Source organism: Athene cunicularia (genome assembly GCF_003259725.1).
Source record: "Athene cunicularia isolate RWA chromosome 3 unlocalized genomic scaffold, athCun1 chr3_part1, whole genome shotgun sequence".
Classification (NCBI taxonomy): domain Eukaryota; kingdom Metazoa; phylum Chordata; class Aves; order Strigiformes; family Strigidae; genus Athene; species Athene cunicularia.
In genome coordinates, this window is record NW_020799097.1 from 63,150,208 (window position 1) to 63,162,995 (window position 12,788).

At 37.6% G+C, this 12,788-nt stretch overlaps 1 protein-coding gene across 8 annotated transcripts in view; it reads right to left on the reverse strand.

The window, feature by feature from the left end:
* Positions 1-12,788, reverse strand: part of MAP7 (microtubule associated protein 7) — a 107,058-nt gene that overhangs the window by 33,254 nt on the left and 61,016 nt on the right. For 5 of the 8 annotated variants that reach the window (XM_026844234.1, XM_026844233.1, XM_026844232.1 and 2 more), the window contains exons 4-6: positions 3,582-3,745; positions 2,655-2,766; positions 1,766-1,852 (exon numbers count right to left, since the gene is read on the reverse strand). In XM_026844234.1, the coding sequence (XP_026700035.1) occupies positions 1,766-1,852; positions 2,655-2,766; positions 3,582-3,745 (363 nt within the window). The remainder of the gene's footprint in view (positions 1-1,765; positions 1,853-2,654; positions 2,767-3,581; positions 3,746-12,788) is intronic. The other 3 variants (XM_026844237.1, XM_026844240.1, XM_026844235.1) reach the window with 1 other exon arrangement.

Sequence of the window (12,788 nt, forward strand, 5' to 3'; positions counted from 1 at the left end):
GTAAGTCTCTGCGGAAGGCTAGCGACTACTTGTAATGCACATGCTTGCTATACAATACTGAAAATTTTTAGTTTGCTTTTAGGTTCTGTACTTTTTAGAGCAGTATTACATCTTTTGCCTTCACAACTGCTGCAGAGTCAGAACCTGCACCCTACTAAGGGGGTGATGGTTATTTGAAGAATACAGATCACATATACTTTGTGCACTTGTGTGTCACACAAAAGTTGGTATCAATGGCAGAAGAGGAATGAGCTGAACAGGCCAGCTTTCTGTTCTCTCTCAAAAAAGAGAGCTGCACGCATCAACTACATGTTCTCCATTGCAAACTTCCATTCGGAAATCTGACATTCACAAGATGCTGGGAGAGTCAATCCTGCTTTTGCTAACATTTTAGCATGTACTGAACTTCAGCAAAGCGTTCAACCACGCTGAAATGCAACGAGGCTTGAGCACATGCCTAAATGCTCTGCCAATTCATATTGTGTGTGTGCGCAAAAATATGCCCACATACTCTTCTGGAAGCAGATATAAACAACGTTAAGGAAGATGTTGCTGAAATATTATCTGTAATTGTTTATATTTATGACAAGTACACCAACATTGTATTTGATGTACCTGACCTAGTAGATTAAAGTATACCCACTGTGTATTTAAAAAAAAAAAAAAATTCACAGAAATACCTGTGTATGAAAAATACCTTTACTCTTCCCAGATCTATGAACTATATAGGATTCACTGCCACTAGCTGGGGTGAAGAAAGATTTCCCCCTATCCCATGTGATTAGTTGCTCATTTTATCTAATGTCAGAATGACTCAGTGAGGGTATAAAACTAGCAAACTTACTGGAAGGGGGATAAAACTCAGAAATTTATTTTAAAAGGAGAAATCTAAATGTTATAGTTAAGAACAAGACCTCTGTAGGTTGGCAAGATTATCCTACATTGATCTATGGGGTATACTGAAGAGTGTTGTGTATGATCCAGTACTAGAGACAGGATACTCAGGCTTCATGTAAGACAGAACTTTGCCAGGAAAATATTTGCAAGAATGGGATGGGGATTTTGATCTCTCACACCTAATCTATATGAGAGAAAATGTAGATCAGTATAGCCAAAAAGTTTCTACATTTGTCATAAAGGATGCACTACATAAAGCAGCTTTCTGAAAGTGACAAATGATAATATGAAAAATCACCTCTTGTATTTGGCAAGTCAACATTTCTCTTACATCTATGAACACTAAATGAATGAAATTCAGCAGGAGAATTTGTGTGTAAATGTTGGCAATATGAATCCTATAAATGTAGAACGGGCCAAATGCAATCTACTGCCTAGAAGATTTCTGGTTTCTTTGTTCTAAAAAAAGAATTAAAACATCCATGAACAACACATCAGCCAGTGCAGCTGGTTAAATGTCTGTGCTCATGTGCAAAATAATTCTAAATTCGGTGTATATGTAGTATGCCAAAAGGGTTTTAGAAAAAAGCAAAAATATTCAAATGGGTCTCCTTGAATACCAGTAGACAGAATATTGTGTTTCATTTCAGTGAATTGTGCCAAATCTTTAGAGTCAGCTAGTAGTAACTCTCCACAGTAAAAATAAATAATAATGAAAAAATCTGGTACTAACAACAGTTCTAATCTATCAGCATGATGTTATTAAGCATGCATTGCAACTACATGAGGGTGGTTTAGTTACTGATGATCTCATTTCCTGAGCACTAGCTACGGGTAAAGGAATCAGCAAACCACAGCAATTATGTACCAGGTTTTCTAGCACCACCCAGAGATCTGAAGTGGTGCTCCAGGCCTGCTAAATCGAGAAAGGTGAATGATGATTCAAAAAAATAACCTAGGGACAGAATGCAAAACAATGATTTTTCACAGTAAAGAAAATAAAAATCAAGTAAGTTATACAGAATTAAGCAAAAAAGTAACCTTTTATGAAAAATAACTGTTTATTGAATTTATATATGACAAATATTTCAGAGCATTCTTTTCTCCATTTTTTTTCCCTCCTTGATGAAAGGTTGGACACACTGAAATGTATACATTAGAGTAGGAACAGAAGAACTTTAAGTACCACTTTCTGGTGAAAGAAACAAAGGACAGGTTCTCTTTTTTGGGTTCAAGTTGTACTTAACAGGGCATATACACATTAATGATTAGCAGATAATTGGGGGAAAAAGGGACTTCTATCTCCCAAAATATCTGCACGAGGTACAGATAGCTTATTACAAAGAATAATTTTTCTTCCTTTTGTCTGTTTTAATCTCAGCATTTAATCATTTCCAGCAGACCTATTTTTTGAGCCATGATATTTCGCATTTGCACACAGTAGCTCACATCACAAGATTGACACAGCACAAGCACACCCACACCCACAAACAACAGCAAGGCAGCAGAAGCGAGAAGCTGTAGCAAGATAGGGTTTACAGAATTAGTCAACTCCTGAAACAAATTTTAACTTTTGTTCAGATTTCTCCTTGTTATCTTTTTGCTACACAAGAATGTCAGAAACATGCCATTGCTAGCAAGAGCAAAGAATTTAAACCAGCATACACTGAATCATCCTTCCTTTTAACAGAAGCAAAGTAAATTCCAGTTAACTGGCAGGGCAGGGAACTGGCTGCCAAACAGGCCTCCCTCTTTACCTGTGTTATTAATGCGGTTATGTAGTGCTCCTCCCCAGGACCACCTGTTTTGCTTTTGTTTTGGCTTCTGGCTTCTTTCAATTGTGCGACGTACAACAGCTTCATGTCGTTCCTTAAGTACAACAGGATAATACATTTGGATACTATTGGGTTTTTAACTTAATCTTCTAATCAAACCCTGCTACCCCTCCACATGGACAAAACCTAGCAGGCATCTCAGAGCTGTGTTCGAGCTTATGTGCTGCCTACTATGACACACACTAGAGCAGGATTAAGCAGCAATTAAGCCACAAATAAGTAAAAATATTAACTGTAATTTTGAAAAGGCAAGATCTGTTTGAGACCTGCAGAACTTCAGAGAAAAAACAGTGGCCCTGTTACGGCAGCCAGTACACAAACACACCCTAGGGCTACTTCCCACCTTGTAGCTCCCACCTGCTAAATAGTAGAACACTGGGAGAGACAAGAAACAACAAACCCCACAAGGATGAGATGACTTACACAGGGTCACACTGCACCTAGTTCCCAGATTAACTGAGACAAATCATCCAAAAGCATATTTCACTACACTGTTACTTTCTTAAAGGGTTTGTTAGGGCAACTAATACTTAGCTATCCTTACACTGAATGGCTAAGAATTAACAGATAACCACATAAAAGCAACCCAGTTTCTATTTTTCTGCATGAGTTTGTGCAGTGCTATACACTGTAAACCACACGTGCTCAACTTAGCTGCATTTGATCCATAAAGGGCACTTTAAGAAGCAGTATCTGTTCAAGTAAGGTTTAAAATCCTCTTTCACACACTCTCTCATACTGACCATGCCTTATGTTGCATTCTCTCCATCAATTCTTAAAGAAGTTTGATAGTACCGTATCTTATGGTAAAAGCAAGCTGAAAAGAGTTTCCATGACATTTATTCTTACCTTATCTTCTTCTATTCTTTGCCTTCGCTTTTCCTCTACGGCAGCTCGCCTTCTCTCTTCCTTTAATCTCTGCTCTTCTAGCTTCTTTCTGCGCTCCTCCAGGTGTTTTTCATAATGCTGACGGGCTCTTTCTTCTCTTTCTAACCAGATGGATTCTCTTGCAGCTGTGAGAAAAATCAGAAATAAAAGTATTAATATGCTATATGTGATGAAGTCTTTAATATAATTTGAAATGGAAAAACTTTTGAACTCATTTTCTTAAGACAACACATATAATATCCTAATCTCTCCTCACTGATTAAAATATTGTGTACCCTGGTCACACATCCATTTCATTTCATTTCATAGTAAGTAAATGAAGATACCACCACATAAATTATTTGAGCGTATAGTTTCTACATGGAAGAAAGGCTTTTCTGTTAGTTTAAAATAGCTAAATATTTAATGTGAAGATGCTTCTGTTGTACAAACCATGATAATTCTCTGTAATCTTTTACTGTAAAAGAAAGATAGAACCATCACCACTATATACCTTTACTGATCAATACAGATCTCTTACGATAGAAGTGGCTGGGATGACAATTCTAGCACCTGGACTGTTAGCTGTACCAACAGCTGACCAGAAGGAAACAAATTACATGGCAAAGTAGTCAGCATAAAAGTGAACTTTAATCCATCACATAACTCCACTACTGCATAGTTCTGAACAACATGTTTCAGAAGTGCTAATCAAGACAAATCAAGAAGCACCATGTGAGAAATTTTGCTCCCCATCAGGGTCTGAATTTTCATTAAAGTACTATGTGGACCACAGACACAAATTAGTCCACATTAAACCATTTATATATCATTCTCTGGACATGTCTCCATTGCTGTCTTGAAAGCTTCAGGTCTCAGAAGTTTTCATGTTCTTAAAAAACCTGTTACTTGCTTTTTAAAAATCCCAGACATGTGATACCTTTGGATATTTGCAAACGGACAGATGGGAGTGCAGGAAGGTATGCATGTGGTGGTCACAAGACAAACATCACCTAGAACCACATTAGAAAACCGTACACAGAAGGAGCTCATAACAGTGCAGCAATTTGGAACCAGGACAACAAAGCATCAAAAAGACTTTCAGTTTCCAAGGCCAGCAATGTAAGGGAACTCTCTACCTAAGACTAAGACAGTATATTTTAAGTTCAATCTGGGGGAAAAAATTTAAAAATTATATAAAAAAAAAAAGGAAGAGAGAGCCTATTGTTATAATCATATACTCTAGAACATTAATGCCCACCTTCAATTATTCAATTAGTGGAGATATTTGTGTTGTTTGACAGAACTACATACCAAAACAAAGAAACCCAAATGCTTTTAAGTGTTCAGAGCAAACATTGCAACCACTTCTTCTAACTCTAGGACTCACCTTCTGCACTTTCCTGTCTACTCAATCAAATCCCACTTCACCTAGTAAAGAATTTAGGTTGCACTCTAAACCTTACATACCTGCATAACCAAACTCATGAAAAATCTCTACCATCAATAGACCAGTTCATATGTAGAGTATCTCCCTTAAGAAAACAGCTCTCTACCATTTCAGATGTCAAAAACTTTGCTGAGAAAAGCAGACAACATGTTTAACTTTACTGTGGGATACAAACTAGCAGAGATGTTTGTTCAGCAGCTACAAGCAACTGTTAAGACACCTTCCTGGCAAGATGAGTGACAGATGTTTGCAGGAAATTTAACAATCATAGCCAGAATAATTACAGCAACAAGGAATAGTACAGTTGCTTAGATAATTACTAACAATAGGTGTGAGAAGTGACACCTACAAATGGCAAATACTAATGCAAGAGCCAGTGGAAGATTTATAGAAAGACTGTTCTATGTTAATTAAGTGACTTGAAGGAAAAATGTAAATGCAGATTAAAGCAGAAAATATCAAAATATGGCTGAAAAAGCAGCTTCCCGGCCAACTGAAATCTTCAAAGCCTCCTCCTTCTACATTAAAGCCTTACAACACAAGAAAATAGAGCCCAAACAGGTGTTCCAAATGCAAGACTAATTTGTAAACCAGAAACATTCATGTACTGCTGCTTCTTCGGAGCCAGTATCTTACTAAGAGAATGGATGGACAGAAGAGATGACTCTCACTATGGTCTACCCTTCTCCTGAAACTGCACGACCCACCACGATCCTATCTTTCTATTGCCCATGTCCAGAGAAGACTGAGCAAAGAGCTCAGTCCACCTTCTCCACCCTTTATGTATTTATCTTGTCTTCTTCAGCCAACGAGGATAACATTTTCTAAAAGCAACAATCCAGTTAATTTCAACCACCTACTTTTTCAAAAAGAAGAAGAAACTTCTTATCTTTAATACCATCTAAAACCTAGCAAAAGACATTTCTAAAGTGCTTACACTTAAAGGGAAGAAGAATAAAGTGTATAATTAAATTCAGCACTGCACACATTTAATGTTAACACCTTCTTTCTCCTGAATCTTTGATGAAAATTTCAGAGAGAGTTAGCACTTATTACAGGATAGGACCACTTCAGATCTCCCTATTCAAAATACACATATTTAAAAATTGTATTAAGTTTTACCTGTTTTGGGGAGATTTCATGAACATTTTAACTGTCTGCACCAAGAGAAGCAGCACTTGCCCTCCTCTAAGCTCTGAGTTTGCATTCCTCCTCATGCTGACAGTGTGCTCACAGGACTGAGATCAGATGGACCAAAGAAATCATCTGATTAAAACCAGGTTGCTTCCATGCCTTTTTTCTTCCACTACTCTTAGCTGCAGCTGGTCCTAGTGGAGACCTGGGCACACAGGTAAGCAGCCATGCTGCTGAGTGGGTTTTGGGGGTTCTGAAGCCAGAGGAAGTCTTGGGGCAGAAACAGGATTGCTAGGCAGTGCAGCCTGCCTGAGCTCTCCTGAAGAGAGACAGGGCTCATAGTCTGCTGAATTCAACAGCAGGTCAATGCAATACATGCAGAGAAGCTCATTTCACCTTGTTGACACAAGACTAGTACATCAGACTAATTCAAACCCACACTACAGCTAAAAAGAAAGGTTACGGAATATGGCTTCTCTGTATTTCACAGATTTATGAAAGCCTCTGTCCGAAGCTCTCAGTTATTGCCTAATTCCACACACATTAAATTCAAATGGTTTTGACTCAACTTCAGAGACCTCCGCAGTTCTGTGTGGAGCAGTATCACATTCATGTTTCTCTGACAAGTTATGCTCCTAGCTTAGGATGTATTTTCTCCAAAAATTAATTCTCTCTCCAACAGAACCAATTACTATATGCTGGACACCTGTCTGAAGACAGAAGTTTTCACAAAAGGCACAGTGAGGCTGGGAAATCATGCCGATTACACATGAAGATGCAAAAGGAAGGAAAGAGACACTCAGAGCTTAAGGCCTGAACAGGTGAAATATTTTACTTCATAAAACTCAATTTGAACTGAACTTGATTAAAAGTATTGCGTTGTTCAGTGTATTCTTAATTATTTTTCCCATTTCAACACCAGGTTTTTATCTTTTTTCCTCAAGTAACTGTTCATTAGTGCTAGACTGCAGTAATGTTAAGTAACTTAAATGCCATTCCTAAAGAATGTTATTACTCTCTCCTGTTCTTTCTGTACAATTACCTCCTGTGAAGGTTTTCCTCCTAGTTTTCATCTTCAGAATTGTTTCCTATTTAAGTCTGCTGTTATGTTTCATTTCTGATACAGAAGTGGTTAACTGATTTGTTTCAGTTCTGCAGACCGCATTGCACAGATACATACAGAAGCAGAGCTTCTAATACTTTAAAAAGAGATATTATTTTTATGGACTTATTTTAACATGCACAAACTATAATAATTAGTCTTAATTCACAGTCTTTATTATTTGTCTACCTGTAAATGTCACAGAAATGGATCTTGAAAAAAAATTAGAATCGTTCTCTATTCTCTTTTTAAAAGGAAGTCTGGAGTCCATTTCATTTATTGCATGCAAAAAATGCATAATTTGGTCTTTGTTATAAGCTTTAGCTTCCCTATCTAACCATTCAAGAGTGGAACTAGATTGTTCGCTTATGCAACATGATATGTTTGCCCAGTGAGTTAGACCCACCTTCACATAGGAACTACTCTAGACACTTAAAGCATCCTGTCAGCATGGTGCTATACAAATGAATTAAAGAACCCGCCAGAAAACAGTGCACACACCCTGTTACATGGACCCTGAACACACTAAGTAACCCAAACGATGTAGTTCAAAACTGGAATTCAATCAAACCATTTTGCAGAAGTTTTGAAACATCCATTTTCTCTGAAAGCACTGAGAACACCTAAGGAGCTTAGTAGCATCTCATGAAAGTCCATCTGGCTGCAGCATGTTGGCTTTTAAAACTCAGTAATCAATAATGTACAGACTCTAAAGATCATATCAAGATAAGCCACTGCTGTGATCCAAAAGATTTCACAGATCCTGAGATCAACTGGATCTTTTGTGCCTGGAATCTGCTTACAATGGCAACCCAGCATGAAAAGGCTCTTTGTTTCTCTGTTGAAAACAAAGCACTTCCTGAAGGATACGAGAAATTAAGAAAAGCAAAGAATAAAAAAACCCCAACAACTTTCTTAACTGATGTCATTGGAATATTAATTTGCCTATAAAAGACATAGAGATTGATTGTTCTTTCTGTCATTAATATAAATGCTTAGACCTTTTTTGAACATTGTTTATGGTGATTTCCATAAACTTCAGCCGGTCGCATTGTTTAGAAAAAGTAATGAAAATAGCATATTTGAACTTTCAAGACTGAACTCAGGAAGAGAATGGCAGAAAACATTTTTATGTTTTGGTATGTAAAAGAGTTAACTTTCACATACACTTTCACTGCTGGGAAGACAATCAATGCTAAACGTCTGGATAGAAGATTAATCTTCAGCTTTCTGCACCTCAGAAAAGGGATGATAAAATCATACTTTTCTGACAAGGAAAGACAGCTCAATAACAGAAACACATTATTGATGGATTAACCAAGGCAAATGGAAGTATTAGGCTGGAATAAATTATAACAAAAGAAACAGATCTGATTTCAAACAAATGTAAAAGTTACCTCTTTCCATGATCTTTAAGTTACAGGCAAAAGGCAGCAGAAAATATACAATCATCTGTTAACATGAAGAAGCTGCTAATTTTATGCTTGGACCAAGTATTTAACTAGTACATAAAGCACGATTTATGATACATCTGTTTTCTGAGAAAAAGAAAAAAAATTTCTTGAATTTAACTTTTTCTGTAGATAGGGAAACAATCTTTCCTGCTTTTAGATTTTAAATTTTTTGAAGTATCAATTCCTACATTTTCCCTTATTAGAGAATCTGCTTAGGTTTTACTACTTTCTATATGCACTACTAGCATTCTTGCATGAATTTAAGGGCTTGAATTTTCCATCTACATGGTAGGTAGGTAGGTATATACAGTGACACAATTTAATGTCCTTAGATACATGATATTATCTTCGGGAAAAATAAAAAACTTAAAGGAACATCTTTTTATCTCATTCTCATGTCCCTATTTGCAGAAACCTTTATTGCTGCTACCCCAGGCAGAAATTAACAAACTGTACTCTAGGCTAAAAGCTGAAGTTCACTCAAGGGTTAAAAAAGCCCACTCTAAGGCAAAAATTAGGAATATTAAGCCCTAGCCTGGATACCTAGATGTGCTGCTAAAAGCACAGCAAGCTGTGTTTTATAGACACACATACATTAAATACCTTGACAGAAGGAATCAGTAGATGAGCCTACAGGAAATGTAAGATGCTTCTAAATGGTCCAATCAACTTTGAAGAGCAGAATGTGGAAGGGAAAAATACCCACTTTTATGATGCCTCCCCCAGAAACTACACTAAGAGCTATGCCCAGTGCTGAGCCAATGTGGGTATGGCCCAATGAAAAGTGTTTTTCTTGGGGCTGAGCCTTAACAACTTCATGATACTTCTCTGCCTTGTAATAACACATATCATGTGAGAGCATGCAAGAATCATTCAAAGAAAGCTTGGTCATTGCTTAAATAGTACCTGCATGCTGAAAACTAAAATGGCATAGGGAACACTTACACTAAATCTGGAAAAAACAAAGAAAAGTTACAGCCTGATCATTGTTCTATCTTATTACCTAGTACAATCTATAAATCTGAACACAGTCATGTGATACAAGGACACAAAATTAGAGCATAAAACCAAAATTTAGAAATTGAGCCCTGGACATGCTGTTAATACCTTCTGCTTGTTTGCAAACTAGTAATGCTGGTTAAGATTACAAAGCAATGTAATTAAGACTCTATTTCTGGCACCTCTGAAGTAACAGCACAAAAGAAGGTCAATCAAGAAAAAAACCATTCCAATATTAAGAGACACGTAAGACTTGAAACCAATAAATTTTACACTAGAATTAACTAATTTAATGTGGAGATGTTAATTGCAAGCCACGCACGTTTATTTTGTGGAAATAATTTTGTAGTTTCTTTCCCCGATCATGCACACAGAGAGCCATTCTTTGCAGGGGTTTTAGGCTGTGAGAAAAGGGGAGGCAAGCATTAAGTGTCAAAGCTTCTCCTTTCTGTTTATCCATGTGAAGCAAGGGATGTCCCCCCCAGATCCTCATTTACTGTCCCTTCTGCTGTCTCTTCACTTTAGTCCTCTTTCTTCTGGTTTACTACCTATATAAAGGCAGATCAGTCTAGCGTTGCACTTTCTCAGTTTGTCTTTTGCATCCACCTTGGACAGACAGCTTACCTGTGTAAAGATCCTAGTCTTTGTCAGTCTTCCCAGACTTTATCTTTTCTGACTTCACAGCACTAACCTCAGCAATAGCTTTCTCCTCTGACCGCTGTTTCACCTTTCCTCACTGCCAGCTCTGCACTGTCTGAGACTGTGATTACCTCCTTGCTGAGTTAGCAGAAAAATGGATCAGTGATGCTTTAGCCATACCTAGAAATGGGGATGTTTCACAGAAATGGCTGACTGAATGAATTGGAAGGTGAACTTCAGAGCTGTCATTAAAGTTGAAGTTAATGTTAAGATTCTCTAAGTCAACCTTTCCGCAGTAACCATGCTCTCAAGGACATTCAGCACAGAAATTTTTAAGCTAATCTTCCTTAAAAATTGTTTTCTTGCCTTACAAAGCCCTCTGACACTCAATTCCTCTGAGGACATCCCAAAATTATTCATATGCTAGGGTCACTGATTCTCAGTTTCTGTGGGGCTTCTGGATCTGGAAATGTCAGATAAAATTCTGTCTCCAGTTGACAGAGAAGAGAACAAGCTACAGTGAATTCACTGACAGAAAAGCATTTGGAAATTTTATTAATGTGATATTTTGCCAACGATCACTTTCAAATGGGAGAGCAATACTTATCATAATGTGATCTTTAAAAATAATATTTTAATGCTTATGGTAACTGTTAAGAATTTAGTGGATTTAGTCAACCAAAAACTCAGACATATTCTAAAAACTAAGATTAATAACATTTCCTTAAATGAAGAGTTAAGTCTGATGGCAGGATTACCATCTTTTGTTCCCAGTGCTAGAAACTAAATGAGCCATGTGTCCTTGTCAGGATCATAATTGTGATTAAAAAAGGTCAGTCTTCAAGCAGGATTAGTGTAGATAAAACATGCACAGACCTAAGACTTAAAATGGTTTTCTCAGGAATTGGAGACTGAGATATTGTGAAGTAACAACAAGAAGTCCTCTTTGCTAGGCCACTAAGGCTATCAGACTGAAATGCACCTTTTGAAAAACACATGTTGAATTTTCTTTACAGTTATGGTGAAACAGGTCTATGCTAATAAATGGAACGTGCCCAGAGACCAACTTTCATGGAACAACTTTCACCTGTATACTAAACTGCTACCCTTCAAAATGGTGACAGTACTCAATCAACACATGAGGAAAAGCCCATGGGCCTCCCCCCTGTGAATTCCTGATCTTTATCTGGGAATCAGCAAGGAGACAGCTAGTTGGCTGGAGACAAAACCCTGTCAGGATCTATCATAACAGTCTAATAGCAGGCACAGTTGAGTTTCAGCACTGGGGAAGGCTCTTCAGCACTGTTTTATTTACTAGTACAGATACAATCAGTATGGCAGAGTTGAGGGTGGAGCCCCCCTACTGAAAAAGCAGTAGCTTTTCTTAAACTTTTCCAGTTTGACTAAGCCACCTACCACGTTTGCCTTCATAAACAACTCAGTTCTGACCTGTGTCTCGCACAGCTTCCAGTGTCAAACACAGCTAGTCAGCCTAACACATGCAAAGGAACCACAGTGCCAAGCTGAAGCCAGGGGACTCATGACCGCTCCCTTCAATCCACCCTCTAAGAGCAGCCCTATTTGACAGCTATCACCCTCACTTACCACCATCCCTCTTGGGACTCCTGTCTTGTATGACCCAAGAGGATTGATTCACACAGAGAGATCTGGTATTCATATTTTAAAGGACAGATCTTAACTTCATGCATAGGCACTGCTGGAAAGAATGCTAACAGAGACAGCACAAAACAAACCCATGATTATTAAAGAGCAAGTAACACACTGAATGCATTTATCAACAAGTAATACACACATTACCAAATGTCAGGGGAATAAAAAACTTGAAACATGGCTACTAAGCAATTCCTAAGCAAGTCCAAGAATAAAGCTAAAAAACCTAAACCCAGTACCATTTATTAGCCATGGAAAATGAGTTGTACAGAAAAAAAGCCAAACAGTTATGCTTTCAGAAGTGCTGGGATGGCATTTGAAAAACAATGCCTTTCCTACAGTGAAGGCACTAAAAATCCTTCCTTTTTGATGGGGTGATTAGCTGAAATAACATATGAGTTCCTGTGTGTCTTCTGCATTTTCTACAGAAAGTTTAAAAACTAGACATGAAAATACTAAGGTGAAAGAGGCATTTGTGTAGAAGCCTTTTTATTCTTTTCAATTAAGTAGCATAATGTGATTCTCCAGAAAAGTAGATACCACCAGTCCAACCACACGTATGCTATATGTATCCAGACAACAAAAATGACAGCACTCATCTTTCCTACCCTCTAAACTCTCATTAAAAAGACAAAAAGTACACACCCAAGTGTGGTAAGTAAAGTAAGACTGCTAAAATACAACTGCCAGGTGCAAGCACATCCTCAGGAGTGCAGAACACATAGTAAGCCATCATACCA